The 22,882-nt window shown below is 38.0% G+C and overlaps 1 protein-coding gene across 2 annotated transcripts in view; it reads right to left on the bottom strand.

Annotated features, from left to right (window-relative positions):
* LOC309867414 (cell surface glycoprotein CD200 receptor 1-like) overlaps nt 1–20,559 on the bottom strand; it is a 33,570-nt gene extending 13,011 nt beyond the window's left edge. For both annotated transcript variants that reach the window (XM_082736230.1, XM_082736229.1), the window contains exons 1-2: nt 20,145–20,559; nt 3,066–3,128 (exon numbers count right to left, since the gene is read on the bottom strand). In XM_082736230.1, coding sequence (XP_082592356.1) covers nt 3,066–3,128; nt 20,145–20,211 — 130 coding nt within the window. In that variant the 5' untranslated portion in view covers nt 20,212–20,559. The remainder of the gene's footprint in view (nt 1–3,065; nt 3,129–20,144) is intronic.
* Between the last annotated feature and the right edge of the window lie 2,323 nt (nt 20,560–22,882).

Genomic DNA, 22,882 nt, shown 5'->3' on the forward strand with positions numbered 1-22,882 from the left:
CTTGATGGTGGGTATTAAGGAAAGCATGTACTTCAGGGAGCCCTGGGTATGGTGCATAAACAATGAATCTTGGAACACTGAAAAAATTAAATTTAATTTAAAAAATATAATATTTGAAAACGTCATTCAAATCAGTTATGAAGGCATCACTTAATGCCAGACCAGGCTCTTCTAACAGAATCCTATACTATCCAGACACAGACCTAGTTATATCTGATAAGAACTAAATTGCCGATATTTCCAGACAAGATGACTATGACTTCTCATGCCAGAGATAAAACCCACAAGTTGGAATGCATTCTTAAATGTGCAAAAGGATTGTTTTCAGAAGAGAAGAAAATGCTTCTTTTCACAAATATTCCTCTAATTACTTTTACGATATTGGAAATGACTTTTAAACTTTGTTAACTGTTGATATAGGAGTCCTTTAGTTTTATTATCTCAACTTCAGCTAGTTGCCATGAAATTCTGATTTCATATCAAGTATCTTCACTGAAAATTCCTTATCCAGTCTTGCTTGAAGCTTCGCGTACACCAAAGTAGTAAAACAGATGTGTCAGCCTTCTGGTCAGTGGTCCTGTGATTTCTTTCTTTACTTTATTTATCTGAAACCAAATTTTCTTTAAAGTTCATAAAAATTATACTTTTACACTGTTAAGATCAGAAGCCTAATTTAATACTTTCTCTCTCTCTCTCTCTCTCTCTCTCTATATATATATATAGACAGAAACAAATGTGAATTGTGTTTTTTAAAACATATTTATAGTAGAAAAGTAACTTAATGACTCATTAGATTAGCCACCGAGGGCTGCCTTAATATAAAATGACCAACTTGGTCAAATTAAAAAATAACAAAACAGAAATGTATTTGTTTATATTTCTGGAATCCAAGAGTCTGAAACTAACATGTTGAGTAGGGCTGTGTTTCCTCCAACAGCACAAGGGAAGAATCCTTCTTAGTTCTTCCAGCTTGTGGTGGCAGCTAGCAATCTGTGGTGTTCCTCAGCTTGTAGACATGTCATTTCAATCACGGTCTCCATCTTCATATTGCCTCTCCTTGTGTCCTCTTCTTTTCTCTTCACTTCGAAAGACTCTTTTCATTGGATTTAGGCCCACTCTGATCCAGGATGATCTCTTCTCAAGAGCTTTAACTTAATTGCATCTTCAAAGATCCTTTTCCTAAATGCAGCCACATTCGCAAGATCCAGCTGGACTTTCTGTTGGGGGCGACACCATTCAACCTACCAATCTTGAGGAGGCACCACTGATGCATTGTTTCCAACCTTTAGAGTCATAGTTTATATAATTATTTTACTTATTTACCTATAATTATATAATTATTTTAATTATTTACCTGGAATCTAATTTTTCTAGACGGTGAAATAATTGAGTGAAATTAGAAAGTATATTTATAAGACCAGCAATGCATTTTGGAGTCACGGGAATTATTTTTCAATGAAGTAAGGTATACAACAAAAATAAAAATTTAAAATATAAAGAAGAAGTTAAGTATAATGGCAACTTTGGAAGACAGTAGGGCTGAGTGGGGAACAGAGAAAATAAATTACTAATATCTGCTAAGACCTATTTTTTAAACCCATTTTTCAAAAACTGAATGAGAATTTTTTCTTTTTTTTATTAAGTTATGTTAATCAACATAGAGCACTTCTTTAGTTTTTGATGTAGTATCCATGACTCATATTTGTGTATAACACCCACTGAAAATTTTTTAACATGCCATTGGTTTGTTTAGTGATCACCATTCTTGAAAAAGTCACTAAATAAGCACAGAAATCATTTTAGAATGAAAAAGTTATGAACTCTTCATAAAACAGGCAATATTATATTTAGACACTTTTAAACAAGAGCCTATAACTACCCAGAAGACGATTCAAGTTCTATTTTTTTTTTAAGACGATTGACAGAGAGAGAGGTCACAAGTAAGCAGAGAGGCAGGCAGAGAGTGGGGGGAAGCAGGCTCCCCACTGAGCAAAGAGCCTGATGCGGGGCTCGATCCCAGGACCCTGAGATCATGACCTGAGCCGAAGGCAGAGGCTTAACCCACTGAGCCACCCAAAAGCCCCTAAGCTCTGTAGGGTTTTTTTGTTTGTTTTGTTTTGTTTTCATATTTTTTTAATTTTTTTATTTTTTATAAACATATAATATATTTTTATCCCCAGGGGTACAGGTCTGTGAATTACCAGGTTTACACACTTCACAGCACTCACCAAAACACATACCCTCCCCAATGTCCATAACACCACCCCCCTTCTCCCAACCCCCCCCCCCAGCAGCCCTCAGTTTGTTTTGTGAGATTAAGAGTCACTTATGGTTTGTCTCCCTCCCAATCCCATCTTGTTTCATTTATTCTTCTCCTACCCCCTTAAGCCCCCATGTTGCATCTCCTCTGCCTCATATCAGGGAGATCATATGATAGTTGTCTTTCTCCGATTGACTTATTTCGCTAAGCATGATACCCTCTAGTTCCATCCACGTCATCGCAAACGGCACGATTTCATTTCTTTTGATGGCTGCACAGTATTCCATTGTGTATATATACCACCTCTTCTTTATCCATTCATCTGTTGATGGACATCTAGGTTCTTTCCATAGTTTGGCTATTGTAGACATTGCTGCTATAAACATTCGGGTGCACGTGCCCCTTCGGATCACTACATTTGTATCTTTAGGGTAAATACCCAGTAGTGCAATTGCTGGGTCATAGGGTAGTTCTATTTTCAACATTTTGAGGAACCTCCATGCTGTTTTCCAGAGTGGTTGCACCAGCTTGCATTCCCACCAACAGTGTAGGAGGGTTCCCCTTTCTCCGCATCCTCGCCAGCATCTGTCATTTCCTGACTTGCTAATTTTAACCATTCTGACTGGTGTGAGGTGATATCTCATTGTGGTTTTGATTTGTATTTCCCTGATGCCGAGTGATGTGGAGCACTTTTTTAGGTAAGACGATTCAAGTTCTTAACATACAAACTGTACCAGCATCAAGCACACTTCTAATAGAACTATCGTTAAAAGATGACCATTACCCAAACTGTAATTGTCCATACCTGTTTGCTGCTTCGTTGAGTTCCCTAGTGTCCCAGAACTTCCCACTCCTGCATGTATGCACTCTGAAAAGACATATGGGGTGATCAGAAGAATAACATTAGTATTTCTGACTCCTACTTAAAGTCACAATTTTTTCACATTCTACACGCCATTTTTGGATTGCAGTTGCCAAAAGAAACATAAGTTATGACAGTCAAGACACCTCAGGACAATTTTCCCCATGATGAACTTTGACTTTAACTTCTTACCTTTTTGGCATACACCTACTTTAGATGCAAAGTGTCTGTCACCACCCAGGTGTCTTTATATTCAAGTCAAAGTATTTCTTATTCCTGGCTTATATGCATTTACTTTACCTCCAATCGTGAAAAGGGTTTTACCATCCATTATAGGCTTTGGGGCCACCAGTTAGTAGGTCAAGAAAGTTTAGTAGTGATGTGTTCATTGGGGACTGGTATGGAACAAAAAAGGATTTTCCTAAGCATTGTTGAATCATATCATATGGACAATGGTCTATTAAGTTCAAATCTTGTAAGGCAAACTCTAAGTGGGAATTGCTAATAAACTTTTTTTTTATTATTTTGAGCACTTTATTATTTTGAGTACTTCTGGCAAAGTACTCACCAAGAATAGAAACATCATAATAAACAATGCCCTCTTGTCTCCAAGACAAGAGGTCCAGATAAGGAAGCAGCTATTTATATGATCAGAAGGTAAAGTTTTCAGAGTGATGATAGAAGTAAAATAATGTCCAGAAGTTAAAAAGAAAAAATGGTACTGGGAAAACTGGACAGCTATATGTAGAAAAATGAAACTTGACCATTCTCTTACACCATACACAAAGATAGATAAACTGAAAATGGATAAAAGACCTCAACGTGAGACAGGAATCCATCAGAACCCTAGAGGAGAACATAGGTTTCACTTATTTGTGGAGCATAGTAAATAGCATGGAGGACAAGGGAAGATGGAGAGAGAAGGGAGTTGGGGGAAATTGGAAGGGGATATGAAACTTGAGAGACTACAGACTCTGAAAAACAATCTGAGGGTTTTGAAGGGGCAGGGGGTGGGAGGGTGGGGGAACCAGGTGGTGGTATTGGAGAGGGCACGGATTGCATGGAGCACTGGGTGTGGTGCAAAAACAATGAATACTGTTATGCTGAAAAAAATTAATTAATTAAAATTTTAAAAAAATGTTTAATTCTAAAAGAGCAAGGGTTAAAGGGAAGATTTTAACAGGTGATATTTGAGCTGGATCTCAGTAGATAAGTTCTGCAGAGAGAAAGAAGGAAATCTTTTTGCATACAAAAAGAAATGTCATTTAGAAGAAGATAGGAAGCTCAGTGGGTTAAGCCTCTGCCTTCAGCTCAGGTCATGATTCCAGGGTCCTGGGATCAAGCCCTGCATCTGGCTCTCTGCTCAGCAGGGAGCCTGCTTTCTCCCCCTCTCTCCCTGCCTGCCTCTCTGTCTACTTGTGATCTCTCTCTCTCTCTCTCTCTGTAAAATAAATAAATAAAATCTTTAAAAAAAGAAGAAGAAGATGATGATAAGAAGCTACATGGGACTTTCAAAGAATTACGAATAGTTCAGTGTTGTCATTAAGTGAGAAAAACCAGATGTGCGATTAGAGTTGAGGCTGGTTATTGGCAGGTTCTCACTGTGGAAGGCGCAACACTCCTAGAAAGTGTTCACAAGAAAATGATACATCTCCAATACATCTAGAGTGGGTGCACCTGACTAGCAAAGAGAAACATTTTAGCATAAAATTTAAGGCAGTGTTTTTCTGAAGAAATTTTGAACCCACTGCTCCTCCAAGCTACCATTTACTTTAATTAAACACTGTTTTTAAAAATTAACAGTTTTTGAGCACTTGCTCAAAAGTTGGCTAGGAACAAATTTTGGGTAACTAGCATATGCTATTTATTTCAGCCTCCCCACACTGTCAAGTATTTTAACATCATCTTACAGACAAAGAAATGCAGACTCACGGTGATGAAGCAATTCATCCAAGGCTGCCCAGCTTGAAAGCTGCTCTAATTGCCCAACTATTCTTGTACAAAGGTCCTACTATTGAATAGAAACCAAGGCTTGGATCTAAAGAATGCACTGGGATAAAAGCAGTACCCAAATTAATCTAAATTAAGAGAGTCAATGAAGCAAATCCAACCCATGTTTTGGGGGAAACACAGAGACAAAGGTCTGAAAGAGTACATCAAATGATTAAGTCAACAGAATCAAGATTACAATGGTATATGGACACAAGCAGTATGAATTCCAAATCTGAACAGAAATAGTTAAGGTAAGGTGGACGGTGGGAGACAATTGCCAAAATTTGTGGGCCAAACTCATCACTCCCTCACTAGATTCTAAACTAGATTATATACTAGATTATAAACTCCATAAATGCAGGGATTTTCATTTATATTTTTCATTCCACATCTTCAGTGCTTAGAAGAGTGGTTTGCACAGCTGCCTGTCATGTAGGTGACTCAAACTGCTAAAAATATAAAGGTCAACACAACCTTACAGTAAACTGTACTAAAGATATGGAGATTTAGTTTACAGAAGCAGTACAAAAGTCTTTTAGTCATATAGGAAGATGCTCGTACAGCATTCATGGTAAAATAAATGCAAATTAAAACTATACAGAAATACCATTTCTCACCTATTAGACTGCCAAAGGCCAAAAATTTAACAATGTATTTTGGAGCTGTGGAGTGATAGGCATGCCAATATCAGGCTGGCAGGAATGTAGAGCGTTACAATGTCCACAGAAGGAAATTTGGCAAGATATAGCAAAATTACATATGCATTTCTCTTCCCCAGCAATACCAAATCCCAGAATCTATCCTAAAGAAACGCAGGCAACAGTATGAAAAGAATATATGCAAGGACTATTCATTACAACATTGTCGTGGCAAGACTTTGAGAAATAACCCAATGACCTCTCATAGAGGATTAGTTTTCTATACTACGGTACATACACCAAATTAAATATAATGAAACTCTTAAAAAGAATGAGGGATAGCTCTATAAACTATTAAGGAGGGATCTCCAAGATAAATTGTTTTTTTGTTGTTGTTTTTTTTTTAAAGATTTTATTTATTTATTTGACGGACAGAGATCACAAGTAGGCAGAGAGGCAGGCAGAGAGAGAAGAGGAAAGCAGGTTCCCTGCTGAACAGAGAGCCCGATATGGGGCTCGATCCCAGGACCCTGGGATCATGACCTGAGCCGAAGGCAGAGGCTTTAACCCACTGAGCCACCCAGGCGCCCCATCCAAGATATGTTGTTAAGAAGAAAAAGCAGGATACACAAAATCGTATATATTACACTATTGTTCATCTAAGTGTGTATGTGTGTGTGTGTGTTCTTTCTTTCCTTGCTTATAATTTCAAAACTAAATGGATGAAATAGGAACAAGAATAAAAATAATATGTCTCTGATTTTATAGATTTGACTTTGGAACCATGTAACCATTTTCCGTAATTATAAAACATGACCAAATTACTTGTAAACACTAAAATTATGAAGCAAAGTGAAACAAATGAACTTATGCAGGTAGAATTGGTTGCATAACCACATACATACTATTCCAACCGACTTTCAAAACACAACAGTTTGACTCTATTAGTGGAATGTAAGTTAATGACAAAAATAATTGCAAAAAAAAAATCTTTACCTATTTTCATTAATCATATTGTTAGTGTTAGTGGAAACTACATTAAAAAAGTCAAACATCTGTCCACCATACAACCTAACAATTCCAATCTCGGTATTTACTCAAGAGAAATGAAAATATATGTCCACACAAAGACTTGTGCATGAAACTCATAGCTGCTTTGTTCACAATGGCCAAAAGCTGGACACAACCTAAACATCAATTAATGGATACATGGATAAATTGTCTGTGTGATGGAATATGACTCAGCAACAAAAAGAGTGCACAGCAACCTTGATGATTCTCAAACTCATTCTGTTGTGTGAAACAAGCAGACACAAAGAGTATACACTATACACTGCACAAAAGAACGCTGCTGAGATGAAATGCTAACCCATCAGTCTGTGGTGCCAAACAGCAGATTAGTGGTTGCCTGCAGATAGGGACCAAGGCAAGGATGGACTGCAAATATACATGAAAGAATATGTGGGGAATGATGGAAATGTCCTGTGTCTTGTTTGTGATGATTCACAGGAATAGGTCAAAACTCATCAAACTGTACCTTTTAAATGGATACGGTTAATTGTACATAAATTGTCCCTCAATTGAACTAAATACAGTATCAGAAACATCAGGTTTTAACACATGTAACTTTAGAACATGCATTCACACAAACACAAAACAAAATACAAATGGAAAAACCCTTTACACTGAAAATAATGGTTAAAAAAAAAAAAACTTTTCCATCTAAGTCAAAAGTATCAGTAGAAGTAAGATTGTTTTGTGATTTTAGTACAAATGAAACCTCTTACTCACTTTGAGCACCAGAAGTTTCCTTTCCCAAATCGTCATTGTCATATGCCTGAGCAAGCATACACCACCCACACGCAGACATTGTATGGGCATGACTGTGCAAAGCCATACTCCAAAGGCTTCCTCCAGTGAAGGGGGGAAAAGGCTCTCAGAAAGAACACATGGTTTTTTTTGTGAGGTTAAATAGTTTTTATCTCTTCTAAAATCCTGTGGTCTGCTGTGCTGTCCTGACTAAAAAAGGGAGAGATAGGCATTGTTCATACTTCACCACTCCCAATAAAACCCCCTGGTCCAGCAACTGCTAGTAACCTAATTAGAATGTGGATTATGCCATCCTCCAATAGTTACTAGGGTTGCTAAAATTCATGTATTTCCGGCATATGGGGATGGGAAACGGAAAAGTTAAAGATCTCTTGTCCTTTCATTCATTTGCAAGTTCTTTGAGGAGAAGGCATACAAAGCAGTAAGGAGGCTAAAACAATGAATTTTAAGTTAAAATAATGCTTAACTGGGGGACAAAATTGGAGCCTAAACCATTTGTTATGCTCTAATAAGATGCCCAAGTGTCTGCAAAAGAAAATCATGTGGCATAGTTCCATTTTTAAGTTTCTTTTGACATTTCTTTACAGAACCTGGAGCCTCTAAGCTAGTACTAACAAGAAGTCATTCTTACTGCTTATTATGGTCTTTCCGTCGTCACTGGTCATCTTTCTTGTTATTTAACATTGAACTTACTACTTTGAAAAATACAGAATACACTGAAATAAATACTTTTTTTTTAAAGATTTTATTTTATTTATTTGTCAGAGACAGAGGGAGAGAGAGCGAGTGAGCACAGGCAGACAGAGAGGCAGGCAGAGGCAGAGGGAGAAGCAGGCTCCCTGCCAAGCAAGGAGCCCGATGTGGGACTTGATCCCAGAACCCTGGGATCATGACCTGAGCTGAAGGCAGCTGCTTAACCAACTGAGCCACCCAGGCGTCCCTGAAATAAATACATTTCAACACATTGAGATACATGTAAATACCCTGATATTTTTCATAAGGAAAACCAAGTAACAGAATTATTTCACTCTACATTTGATGTTTCAAGCTTTCAAACTTCAGAACTCTACTGGTTATTATAACAAATATAGTGCTGAACCATCATGGATTAGCAATGGCTACAAAATATGAGAGATATGAGTTTTCTCACTCTGTTTCATTTTAGATAATTAAATGAATTCATATGCTCTAGGTTCCCCCTCTGCAAAACATAGACTCTCATTCTTAAATTAATGAGAGGAATAACTCATGAAAAGTATTCAAAGCACATGACAGACTGAGGTATTAAACCTAGTCATAAAGAAGCAGTACACTTCACCTAAAGATTCAAGGTTTCATTTAAAACAAATGCAACTTTGAGGCTTAGATCTTAATCACACAAAGATCTGGAAACTCGAATTACACTGCTAGAACAATCTTTATTTAGCTACACTAAGTACGTAAGTTGTTCTAGTCAACAGTATGGTAAAGTCAATACAATACAGAAACCTTTACTTTCAACCTTTACTTCTGGCTCCAGAAAGCTTTAAATACCAAACTTAACATTTCAGTTAGTGAATATTTGTATTACATTTTATAAAACCTCACCTTGCAGATGTAGGTTAGACATAAAAGTATTATTTCCCAACAGTTATGAATGGGTTCAAGCAAGAATTTGTGAAATTAAATTATGTCTTTTTTTACAGATACTGAGGAATTGTCACCCAAATAGGCTAGCTCTATTTCTTCCTCTAATGCAACGGTTTTCACATCGGGATCTAGGAATTATGAAAGTCCATGGTAGCCAAACAAAAAATCTATGAACTTTCTAACCTTTGGAGGAGGAAGCCTAAATCATAATTTTATTTCGATATATAATTAAAAAGCAGTATCACCCTGTAGGAATAATTGAAATCATCACAATTCTTCCCCAAATTCTGTTATTTATATATACCAAATAGGAATGCTTGAACTAAAAGACTTATCTGAATCTTTTTTCTACTAAAGCTGCCTGAAGCCTAATACATTCATTTTATGATAAATTTTGGAAATAAAGGAAACATTTTCTGCCTTCTAAGATTATGATCAGATTATGATCACTAGTAGTTTTCATTCAAAGCGCAGAATGACCCCCTATCAGGTATTTTAGAACTTTTGGACTGATGGAGGGCAACTTGAAGCTATATTAATATTCCTTTATTAAACTACAGTAGCTAGGCACTTAATAAATGCCTATTTATCCTGGAGTGTCAATTTACTGTGAACAATAAACATTAACCAAATAATCAAATAATTATGTGAAATTGCAATAACAGCAAATGGAAAGTATAAAAATGTACCCTGAGCAACTTATCCTTGTCTCGAGGTGGTGGACAGCCCTAAAGTGGTTCCCAATGTTCTCTCTTCCTGATATTCATGTCTGTAAAATTCCCTCCTCTTAACTGCGGGTTGGACTCACTCATACACTTAATGACTACAATACATAAAAGTGATGGATATCAGTGCTGAAAGTCAATTATAGAAAGACTGCAGTTTCCAATGTGTGCTCACTCGTGCTCCATCTCTCTCTCTCTCTCCCCCTTAGGTCACTGCAAGAAAATAAATACTTGTTTGGGGATAATTTATTATGTAACAATAAGTAATTAATACAAGATCTAATAGACAAGAAGCCAATAATAAGAGTGAGAGAGAGGAAAGAATATTCTAAATAAAATACTATTATGTGCAGGTGACACGTGCCTGAAGGGATTATAAAAAACTAAGATCTGAAGACCCAGGGCTGGGCCTCCTGGGTGGTATAGTTAGCTAAGCTCTAGACTCTTGGTTTCAGCTCAGATCATGGTCTCAGGGTCATGATCTCAGGGTTGTGGGATCATTGGGCTCCGTACTCAGTGAGGAGTCTGCTTAGATTTCTCTCTCTCTCTCTCCCTCTCCCTCTGCTCCTCACACCCCCTTCCATGCTCTCTCTCACAAAAACAAATAAATGTGTTTAAAAAAAAAAAAAAAAAAGGAAGGAAGGAAGAAGAAAGGGAAGGAAAGGGAACCACACCATGGCCAAAAAGAGACAATCTCATTTTTTCCTATTATTCTAGTCTCACATAATGATTTCAGAAAAAATTTTCCCTGAGACAAATTTATCTTTCTATGGAAGGGGAACAGAAGAGAAAAATAAACATTTGCCATTTTAGCTATATGAGACATAACATATTTTTAAAATGAAAACTTTTTCCTTTATATGTTCATATGTATTACAGCTTAATATCTCCATTATCATGAATCCTTGTGTCCGAAAAAGAAAGAAACTGAAATACAAAATAGGAGATTTCTTTTTTTTTAAGATTTTATTTATTTATTTGACAGAGAGAGAGATCACAAGTAGGCAGAGAGGCAGGCAGAGAGAGAGGGGGAAGCGGGCTCCCTGCTGAGCAGAGAGCCTGATGTGGGGCTTGATCCCTGGACCCTGAGATCATGACCTGAGCTGAAGGCAGAGGCTTAACCCACTGAGCCACCCAGGTGCCCTGAGATTTCTTACCTTAAATCATATTTGTTATTTCTGCACCAGAACTTTTTCAAGGAAAAAAAGCTGTTTTGCAAGCATTTGAAATTTTAGGATAAAAATTATTTATATTAATGTACTATAACTACAAACTTAAGCATGAGTAAATCTCACACATACTATTCAGCAAATGAAAACAATGATAAAATAATATACAGAGTATGATTTCATCTACATGCAAACAAAAAAAGGCAAAATAACTCTTACTGTTTAGGGCTGGATACATACGTGGTAAAATGTAAAAAAAAAAAAAAAGAAAAAGGCAGGGAATTATTATCCCAAAAGATAACAGCTTACAGCAAAGGTTGGGCGGTAGAACTTACATAAACTTTCATAAACATTCACTGTGTAATTGTTCTTTGAAATGCGCATATGTAATACACTCAGCAATATATATGTTAATATAAAAGAAAATTAAAATAACAAGTTCAAAGAAACACAAAAACTACAATTTGTATATACATGTTTTAATATAACAATGTGAGCAACTGGTGCTGCTCACAGCATCATGATGTTGCATTCTTATGCTTTAATTTATAAATATGATTTGCATTTTCAAAGATATTTATTTAGTAGCAGACAACACCTAATTAGGTGTTCAATAAGCAAAATATTGGGTGGGAACCCAAAGTTCTAGCAGAACAAATTCAGAAAAACAACAAAATTAGAGTAAAGAAAATTGACCAATATTTTGGCTCTTCCATTTATTACTTCTACAGTCTTGCACAGATTACTCTCTGAATCTCAGTTGCTTAATCCATACATGTAAGAATTTAGTATCTGATAACAGTGGTCATTCAAACTCATATGGGGAAAGATAATTACTTATATCCTTGATATATGGTATTAGGAAACTTACCTAGTCTTTTAGGAAAACAACAACAACAGATTCCTACCTCACTTCTTACACAAAAAGAAAATAAAATGAACCAAAGACAGAAATCATTGATAGATGATAGATAGATTAACTGGAAGAAAGCATGGGTGTTTTGTTTTGTTTTTTTTAATCTTAAATGGAACATGGACTGAGTAACACCGTGGTTTGCCAGGGAATGTGGGGTTTCCTGGGACATAAGATGTTTAATGCTAAAACCAGGAAAGTCAGGGCACATGGTGACTCAGTCAGTTAAGTGTCTGCCTTCCTGCTCAGGTCATGATCTGGGTTCTGGAATCAACCCCCCCACTCCCATCTGACTCTGTGCTCAGTGGGGAGCCTGCTTCTTTCTCTCCCTCCACTGCTCACCCTGCGTATGCTCTCTCTCTCTCAAATAAATAAAAAAAATATTTTTAAAAATAAAAATAAATTTAAAAAATAAAAATAAAAGCAGGAAAGTCCGAGGCAAACTGGGACAGTTGTCACTGTGAGTAAAAAACCTTCTAACCCTGGTACAAAACAGAAACCACAAAAGAAAACATGGAGAAAGATGACTATAGAAAGAATCTTACATTTCTGCATGGCAAAAAGAAAAGAAAATGTGTAAAATAATGTTGACAAGCAAAAACCTGTGGAATATTTTGAACATTTACAATAAACAAAAGACTAATTTCCTCCAAAAAATATACAGAAAACACATAAACCAAGAAAAAAAACAGAGAGAGAGAGAGAGAAAGAGAGAGAGATGGACAACCCAATGGAAAAAATGGGCAAAAGATACGAACAGGCCAATAAAAGATAAGGTTAAGTAATATGTTGAAAGGTGACTTAGATGATAACTATAATTATATTCTTCAGATACAGCACAGAGAGAAAAATAAAACACCCAAATGGTTTATAAAAAGGAAGAGTGAGAAAAGTTTAAGTATCAAGCTCCAAAACATAAGAATCCAATAACAAATTCCATGGATGAATAAAATTTGAAAGCCAAAAGAATTATGGTAAATAACAAATTTGACCCTAGTTTCCAAAATGATATCATCAAAAATCCTGTATCAGTTGGTCAGAATACTATGCTAATAAAACCCATATTGCTGGGTTAATTTTTTTTTCAGGCAATTACCATCACATAGTCTGAAATTAGTGAATAGGGACAGATTTGTTCCCTAGCCCAGGAAAGATGTTGTACAAATGTGTAACAATTACCACAAGGGACAGTGTGTTGAATGGATAGTGAATATTTATACTTATCAATATGCAAAGCTATATGTACTAGAATGTTAATTTCAGCATAGTTTATAATTCCAGAAAACAAAACAACAAGGAAGTTGATCTCTAAGAGTTAATTAAATAAATTTTGAAATAATATCTATGAAAGATATTTGAAAACTGCAAAATAATAATTAAGATACCACCTTTTGAATGTAAAATTCAGATGGTGTTATTGCTTGATATACATAATTTAACTTTACCCTCTCAGAAACCCTAGATTCTAGGTCAGGGGTTTGGGGTAAAAAAATATCCCAATTTTAAAGTAGTGGCAACTAATTCAGATTTTTTTTTAAATGTTACACAAGCCAATGAAAAGTGTCTGCAAGCCAGATCTAGTCCATAGGCTGCCAAATTGCTGTCTCTGATACGGAAATTAGAGAATAGGCCAAAATCAAAATCTCAAAAACATTTATAATCAGATATCTGTTGGAAGAAGCAGAGTTAGCAAAAATGATGAAGAAAGTAAATGCAATGCCATAAGCCAGGGAGGAGATTCAAGACAGGAATCATCAAAATCAAATCACATAGGAAGGGACACCTGGGTGGCTCAGTCAGTAAGCATCTGCCTTTGGCTCAGGTCACAATCCCAGGGTCCTGGGTTCGAGCCCCTCATCGGGTTTCCTACTCAGTAGGAAGACTGCTTCTCCCTTTTTCACTTCCCCTAGCTGCTGTTCCCTCTTTCGCTATGTCACTCTCCGTCAAATAAATAAAATAAAATTTTTAAAAAATCCGGTGGGAAAAGCCTTAAGTTAAGGACTAAGAGGCTTTATGATTTACTAACAAGAAAGTGGTCAGAGAGCTGTAGCGTCTGTAAGAGAGTAGTGTTAAGACAGAGGTAGGAGCACAAGATTGAAAGGAGCCAAGCAGAAGCAACGGTCAGCACATGGAGACTTATTCTTTCAAGGCCCTGAAAGTATGGGAGAATGACAAGGGTCTTTATCCTTTCGTGTCAAACCTGAGAGAGACGGATGGGATATTTGGAACTATGAGGAGGGAGAAGGTATCTAACAGAGGAGAGCACAACCTATCTGTAGACAGAAAGGGAGGGAGCTAGAATTTACACCAGTGATGGTAAAGCAGGATCCTAGTGGTACTGGCAGGAAATAAGGCCAAAGCAAAGTGGAAGTTTGCTTTTGAAAAGACTGATACTGGGACTCTTGGGTGGCTCAGTGGGTTAAGTGACAGACTCTTGATTTCATCTCAGGTCATGATCTCGGGGTCCTGGGATCGAGCCCTGCTTTGTGCTCCCTGCTCAGTGGGGACTCTGCTTGAGGATTCTCTCTCCTTCCCTCTCTCCCTCTGCCCATACCCCAGCTTTCTCGCTCTCGCTCTCTCAAGTAAATAGATAAATTGAAGAAGAAGAAGAAGAAGAAGGTGCAGGAGGAGAAAAAGAAAAAGAAGGGGAAAATACATGGTCTCTTAAAAGAGAAGCAGAAAGGTCAAGAGAAGTTACAGACACAGATATTTGGGGGAAGCTCATGTTGAGGAACATTTTTGGAGTATCTTTACTTAGCATCCGTACCTGTGCAGAGCCCTGGGGGGTGATAGGATGCATGAAGTAAGGTCTCTACCCTCAGAAAGGTCATCATTTGGTTTAAGAAATCCACAGTGGATGACAGGAAAGCAAAAGTGAGCAGCCATCTGCTGAGTATGCAGGATAAGAGGGATAGTTTGCGTGATAAAGAACTAAGAGAGTGTTTAAATCCAAGCTCCCATCAGAACCATCTGCAAAGATTTATGAAAGCCCAGATCTCAGACTCTGCACCCTGATTAGTCTGATTGAGTAGATTTGAGTTGACATCACAGTATCTTTAATGATTTAGGTTCCTATAGGTGACTCTCAACTAGCTTATTTACTGGTTTAGAATAACCCTTGGGGAACATCTAGGAAGGATCCAACGAACAAGAGATGGGATGATTTTTTAGAAAATAAAAGTAACATGGTTTCATCATTTTGACTTGGACATTTTTTCTGAAAAATTGTCAGTACCACAAAACAGGATCATATAACCAGATACTCTCATATTATGTAATAGTTCACCTTCAGGGAGAGGTAGCATTTCATGGCAAACTAACCAAATGGCAAGGAAAAAGAAAATAAGTCACTAAACAACTAACAGCTACATATACACACACCCAGTCTGGAAAAGAACCTTGACCAAATCACTGAATGTTCTCAGATGACACCCTTTGATCACACTCAGGTTTCCCCTATATTGGTTGAAAGAAATTAGATGCTGCTTTCTCCTTCTAACTGTGATCCTTTCTCCTTTTGTTACTGCCAAATGTCTAGATGAATGGTCTGTGACCACAGCCTCAATTTCCTCCACACCCACCCTCTCCTCAACACCAGCAATCTTGTGGCTCCTATACCCTTCCATTCAGAACCCAGTTTTAAAGGTCACCAGCTCCTTTGGCCTTTTTTCAGGACTGGTGCCCCTGGGTTGTTGGAAGATTCTGATGCTATTAACCACTTCCCTTTCCTGGTGAATCCCTTTTCTTACCCCCTACTATTATCCCTGTACTTGGCCCTGTCTCCTTCGCTTTCTCTGCAAGCCCGTCTTTCCCTTAGGCACGTTAATGCAGACATTCCCCCGTGTCTCATCTGCCCAGCTTTCTCTCTGCACCTTTTCTCATCATTCTCCCTCGCTCCCAGAACCCCAACTGAGCCTCAATACAGTTGATTTCTCTTTGGTTTTTTGTTTTTGTTTTGTTTACCACTGCAGTCATAGTTCAGTTCCCTCTGCCCTTCATACAAGGTGCTTGACCTGCCTGGAATGTGAGTCCCTCAACGCTTCCTGCCTCGCTCTTTTCTGCTTCTCTTCATCTCAAACATCATTTCCAAAGGGAAGCCTTCCCTGACCCTCACAGACGAGACTAGACTTACCAATTACACATTTCCATGTCACCCTCTCTTTCTCCTTACACATTACTTATGTGCAATAGTTTATTTAATGCTCACCTCTCCTCTGAGAGTCTGAGCTTCATGAGAGCATGATTTATGTCTGTCTTGTTCAAGTATCGCCAGCATGAAGCACAGTTCCTCACACATGACACATACACCCTTACTTACTAACTAAAAAAATAACTAACCCACATTTTAGCCTTGTCTTCTTTTTCCTAGACAGGAATCTCCTATTATCACACACATACTTGCCACATCTCTTTTACCTTGTATGTTTGATACTATGGATGAGTTTCAAGCTCAGTTCATTTACTAAAAAGTTGGGTGGTATCTTTAGTAATTCCTTGAACAAATGCTGGGCTTTATTTGCCCACGTATGAAATGAAATTTGAAGGTTTCTAAAGCCCTTCCTGTTTGAAAACTATATTTCTCAAAAGTCTCCTATATCTCCTTCATTTCACAAATGAGGAAATTCTTGTCAAAGAGGGTAAACAATTTCTTAAAGATGACACAGTTAGTGGTTAAAAGTATACCTCACGACAAACCTTTAAACGTAACACAGATATACAAGAATCAAGAAATTTAGGGAAAAGAGATTGAGAGGTTTTTTTAAGATTTTATTTATTTATTTGAGAGAAAGAGGAAAAAAATCACAAGCAGGGGGAGCCACAGAAAGAGAGGAAGAAGCAGGCTCTCCGCTGAGCAGGGAGCCGAATTCTGGACTCTATCCCAGGACCCTGGCTGGAATCATGACCTGAGCGGAAGGCAGATGCTTAATCAGCTGAGCCACCCAGGCGCCCGGAGATTGAGATTTTACTGAGAAAATGCAAAGCACCAAAATATTCCATGCATGGATGAAATATGGAAGCAAAGGGGCATTAAATAATATACAATACATTCAATTTCAATGTAAATATCTACCTTTCCCCATCTACCCAAAAATATCATTCAAGATCCATTTTCTCCATTAAGACTTCAACAGCTCTAATCCACTGTAATATCTACCATCTTTGGGAACAATTTAAAATATTCTCCAATTATTTTGTCTTACCTTGATCTCCCTAATTTATATTGCTAATAACTTTTTTTTTTTTTTTACTTTTTTTGGCTTCAAGTGGTAACTGAATATTAATTTTTTTTATTGTTTTTTTATAAACATGTATTTTTATCCCCAGGGGTAGAGGTCTGTGAATCGCCAGGTTTACACACCTCACAGCACTCACCAAAGCACATACCCTCCCCAATGTCCATAACCTCACACCCCCTTCTCTCAACCCCCCTCCCCCCAGCAACCCTCAGTTTGTTTTGTAAGATTAAGAGTCACTTATGGTTTGTCTCCCTCCCAATCCCATCTTGTTTCATTGATTCTTCTCCTACCCACTTAAGCCCCCATGTTGCATCACCACTTCCTCATATCAGGGAGATCATACGATAGTTGCTAATAACTTTTAGCCACTATTCACAAACACATCATAAATAATTCAGTGTTCCTAATACTTTTTATTACTTTATTAATTGCTTAAGCATTGTTTAGAGAAAGCCATTATGCAAATTCATAACTCTCAAACTAGAAAAAGGAGACAGGACTGAAATTAATGAAAATAAACCCTTTCTCTTTTGCAATTGTTTTTTATCTTTCGCAAACATGCTGAAGCTACCAACCGCCCTGTTTTGATTTTTAGTTCCTCTTCTTGTTACTTCCTGCCCTCTAGTGGAAGACAATGACAAATGAACCAAATAAGCCCAAAGAAGGAAAAAAGTGGAGGAGTCCTTAGTAATCAGGATCTTAGTACCAGTGACTTTGATAAAAGGTAGAATCAAGTTGATTAGGATAGCAAGATATAATGTGAACACAAGAAAAAAAGCTAGAATACAGATAGGCTACAGTAAGGAGATTATGAGGGAAGAAGACCAGACACAGCATTGGAGAGCATTGCTAGACAGTGGACCACTTAGATTGTTTTAATTTTTCCCTGCAGGCATTTTTTTAATAAACTTTGCCTACCAACTACCACATTGCTTGAATTCATAGGCAAATAAATCCACATAAAAGCAATAGCACTACTGGGTATTTACCCTAAAGATACAAAAGTAAAAAGATTTTTTAAGTGCTATGTTTTACACTGAAGTCATTAGCTCCTTTTTTTTTTTAAAGATTTTTATTTATTTATTTGATAGAGAGAACATAAGCAGGGGAAGTGGTAGTCAGAGGAAGAAGGAGAAACAGCCTCCCCACTGAGCAGGGACCCCCAACACGGGGCTCGATCCCAAAACCCTGGGATCATGACCTGAGCCAAAGGCCTATAAACCACCCAGGCCTAGTTCTGAAGTCATTAGTTCTTAGGCGCCTTTGTGAATTTATCTTGTACAACAAATTGAGTTACTTCTGTTTGGCAGTATTAATAACAAAGCAGTATTAGTAATAAAGACATAAAGTCATACCCCAAGTAGTTTGCTTCTCGTTATTCTAAATTATTTCATGGTGAATTTATCATGTAAATCTCTGCATGTAATGTAATTTGCTTTTTTGTATCCTGATCCTAAATATTTCGATAACTTTACAATTATATAAGCACAGCTTTCAGAGATTTGACTTAGGTAGTATCTTCTGGTTGCATTCAGAAACAGTTTTAAAATGCAAATCTTTAAAACATTACAATTCAAAATTACCATTACGTTTTCATCTTGATTTTTTTTGTCCTTTACCCAAAAGTCATAATGTGATCTGACATGAAAAATAGCCTCTTGCCTGGCTGGCTTCCCTGCCAAGTTGGGTCTTTGCTTCCCATAATCAGATCTCAACTACTGAAATATTTAGATTACTTGATTTTTCTTAAGTGAGTAAGCAGTCCATTAAGCCCATAACCAAGCATGGGCATAATTTTTTTTTTCCATGGTGTTAAAAATAGTGCTGCTTTATCGTGAAAGGCATAAGCCAATTCAAATGTCTGGTGATGCTACAGGCGGGACTGGGTGTGACTCTGTCACTGACAAGTGGTGTTGGACAAATCAATTCACCTCTCCAGGCCTCAATTTCTACCTTCATAAAATGGAAAACTGTCTTCAATGCCTACTTCACTGGTTTGCTTTGCAGATCAAAGGACAAAAAGTATATGAAAATTCTGCTTAGAAAGGCATAGGAATACAATACGATTATTTTACTTGTGCTCACCAGGAAGACTGTCATGTGGAAAACAGTTTTGCTGGAAGGTAGTCAGTATTTTTAAGTCTTTTATTTCTTCAATGATCAAATTATGAAATGTAATGCCAACTACACTGTTCCCTTGGGGCTGCTCCCATTTACTAAAAGTGAAACCTGAAAACTCCCTCCCACATCAACTCCTACCAACCCTCTGTAGTGAAACCAGGACACCCCCTCCCCCAAGAGCCCCCAGTGTCCTACAACTCCTACGAGAACCTAGATGTTGCAGTGCCCTCTCATCCAGAAAGTGTCTTTTACAGCCTACACGTCTTAAAGATAAATACAGACATACCTCACAGATGCACCGCCACGCTGTGTGTGCGTTCTATTTTAGAAAGCACCTGGCCATAGAAAGCGATTAAAAGCCATAAACTCTCCTAATTTATACTGTGAACAATACGGACCTGAATGAGGTGGGATTCATTTTTTTGAAGGGCAGAGAGAACCCAGATGACTTGGATCGTTACTAGAAAATACTTAATTTATTCTGCCTCGTTCAGAAAAGGGGAGGGGGAGAACATGGAAATAAGGAAGTAGGCAGTGAGGCAAATTATAGATACCTATAGTACCATAGGATACAAAGTAAAATAAGTAAGACCAAGCACAGAGTAAGGAGAATAAAGTAAAATAAATCTGAGAGTAACCCCTGACCCCATCTCTTGTGACCACATTATCTTGCCTCGCTCCACAAGAAAAGCAAAGCAAACTTAGCAAAAGCTGAGCTATGTTTCTGGCCATTCTCCTGTTGCTCTCTCACAGACAACTGAGACTTACCGAAGGCTAAGTAGACAATCAAAATCTGTAGAAGCCGTGGTTGAGGAGTTCTCCTAGTGCAGGGCATTTCCGATTTCTTGTATTCTGCCTTTACTTGGTACTTTGCCTCCACACAGGTAGGAAAGGAGCTCTGGACATGGTGGGGCTCTCCCTGGTTAACGGCTCGGGGCTGGATCCTCTTAGCCCATCCACAGCAGGACACTCCCTTTCTACCAACCTCCTCCTTCCACTCTGTGTCTCAGGCTGATTTGTAAGTTGGAACAGAAGAAACTCTTCTCTGGAACTTGACACAGCAATAGATTTCCTGTATGCAGTGAAGCGAAGACGGAGGAAGCAGATTGACTGAGGTCTCTTTCAGCTCATTGGTCCCCCTCTCACTTCTGCTGCTCACAGATCAACTTTACAGTAAAGCACTGAATGTGCCCAAGATAAACAGATTTGTCTAAACTTTGGATCACAAAGCAAAACAGGATATGTATCTGTCCTTGGCCCATCGCTTTACATTTCCCAGTCACAGTAACTTTTAGAAGCTTCTCCGTGTTGAAGAACTACGCAGCCTCAATAATAAAGTTTGGAGGAAAATATCCTCCCTTATAAGGTCTACAACTCTAGAAGAATCATAATGAGATTAATTTCCTACTGATACTATAATTGATTACCACAAACCCAGTGGCTTTAAAAAAACACGAATGTATCTTATAGTTCTAGAGGTCAGAAGTCTGAAATGGACCTTCCAGGACTAAAAGGTGTCAGAGGGCCATGTTCTTTCTGGACACGTACAGAAAACCCATTCATTGCCTTTTCCAGCTTCTGGGGGCCACCAGCATTCCTTGGATTGTGGCTGCATCATTCTCACCTCATTCCTTTGTCACATCTCCTTGGGTTGTAAACCCCCCTGCCTCCTTCTTATAAAGACCCTACTGAGTGGTGCCTGAGTGGCTCAGTCAGTCATTTAAGCATCTGACTCTTGATCTCAGCTCAAGCCTTTATCTCAGAATTGTGAGTTGGCATGGAGCCTACTTAAAAAAAAAAAAAAAATATATATATATATATATATATATTTCCCAAAACAACTTTGCCATAATGTGGCTACCTCACATGCATTTAAATTATGTTTGGGAAGAAAGAAATCCGTTATGTGTTACGAATTTTCTAACCCAAGGCAAAACTCTCCAGGAAAGGGAAGACAACACTGCAAACAGGATAAAGATGAAACAACATGCATTTTTTTCTTTTAGGTTAGCAGTTTCATCTTCCCTCTTGCCAAACATTAAACTATATATATATTCCCCCCCCTTCCCCTTCTTAAGCTTTCCTTCCTGTGAACTAACTTGATTGAGACAGTGAAATCAGACACTCGAGGGCATGGAGTACTTGAAGATATATGCTGTGTAACAATGATGGACTATAGCAAAGACAACTTCCCCTTTGCTTAATATTTCACCAGGTGTCAGAAAATTAGTAACGAAAGGTCATTTAAAATAAAGCATCTAGGGGTGCCTGGGTGGCTTAGTGGGTTAAAGCCTCTGCCTTCAGCTCAGGTCATGGTCTCAGGGTCCTGGGAATGAGCCCCGCATCGGGCTCTCTGCTCAGTGGGGGGGCCTGTCTCCTCTTCTCTCTCTCTGCCTGCTTCTCTGCCTACTTGTGATCTCCGTCTGTCAAATAAATAAATAAAATCTTTTAAAAAAAGAACAAAAAAATAATAATAAAATAAAGCATCTAGGAGCACCTAGAGCCTTCGGCTCAGGTCATGATCTCAGGGTGCCCGGATCTACTCCCACATGGGACTCCTGCTTGGTTGGGAGTCTGCTTCTCTCCCTGCTCATGCTCGCTCTCTCACTCATTCTCTCACTGAAATAAATAAATAAATAAATAAATAAATAAATAAATAAGATCTTTAAAAAAAATAAAGCATTCTGGTTTCCACCATGAAGAGGCTAAGGCTAAGAGGTCAAGATAACGGATAGATCCAGGGTTGAGCCTCTGCTGGGTAATTACTCGTCTAATGATATGAGGCAAGTTTTTTACTCAAGTCTGAACCTGTTTTTTCCACTTCAAATTATACTGACATGAGCATTTTTTCTCACATCATTTCATATCATCAAAAAATTATGATGTTCATCTATTTTACTGCCTTTTCAATTCCACAGCCCATACTAAAACACAGAAGGACTAAATGGCCTGCCTAAGATCTCCAAGTGACTGGCAACATAGCTAGGTGTAACACCAGAGTTTCATGTGTGCTAGCCTGATGGTTTCCCCACTGGTGGTCTCTCTGGGCTGAATGTTAGGCCAACAGCTTTCAGAGATACTCATATTCTCATGCCAGTCAGACGCATCTACAATTAGCAGTCAACAGAATGGTGTAGAAACACATAGAATTCTCCAAGTAGATTTGGAAGGATGAGGCTTTCTTCCCCATTTCTTTACCTCCTCCATCCAGAGGTTAGGGAAGTAAACCCCTGACCTCCCAACTCTCACCCTTACCTCTTACGGAGTGCCAGTGCTTAGAAAAACAATAAAGGGACCAGGAGTTTGCAAGCCAACAATATGCCATGAACGTCAATATAATAAGAGAAAAACGTGCTCATCGAGTAAATGCACCTCCTTGAAAAAATCTAAAGGCCCCAGATTCTCCTGAGCTGTGGTCTTTGGCACAGAGACCCAAAAGCAGAGCAGAAGAGTAAGACATGATCAAGAGAAGGGTGTGGCTCAAACCAGAAACCTTTTGTTCTCTC

The sequence above is a fragment of the Mustela nivalis genome (genome assembly GCF_964662115.1).
Source record: "Mustela nivalis genome assembly, chromosome: 1".
Taxonomy (NCBI): Eukaryota; Metazoa; Chordata; class Mammalia; order Carnivora; family Mustelidae; genus Mustela; species Mustela nivalis.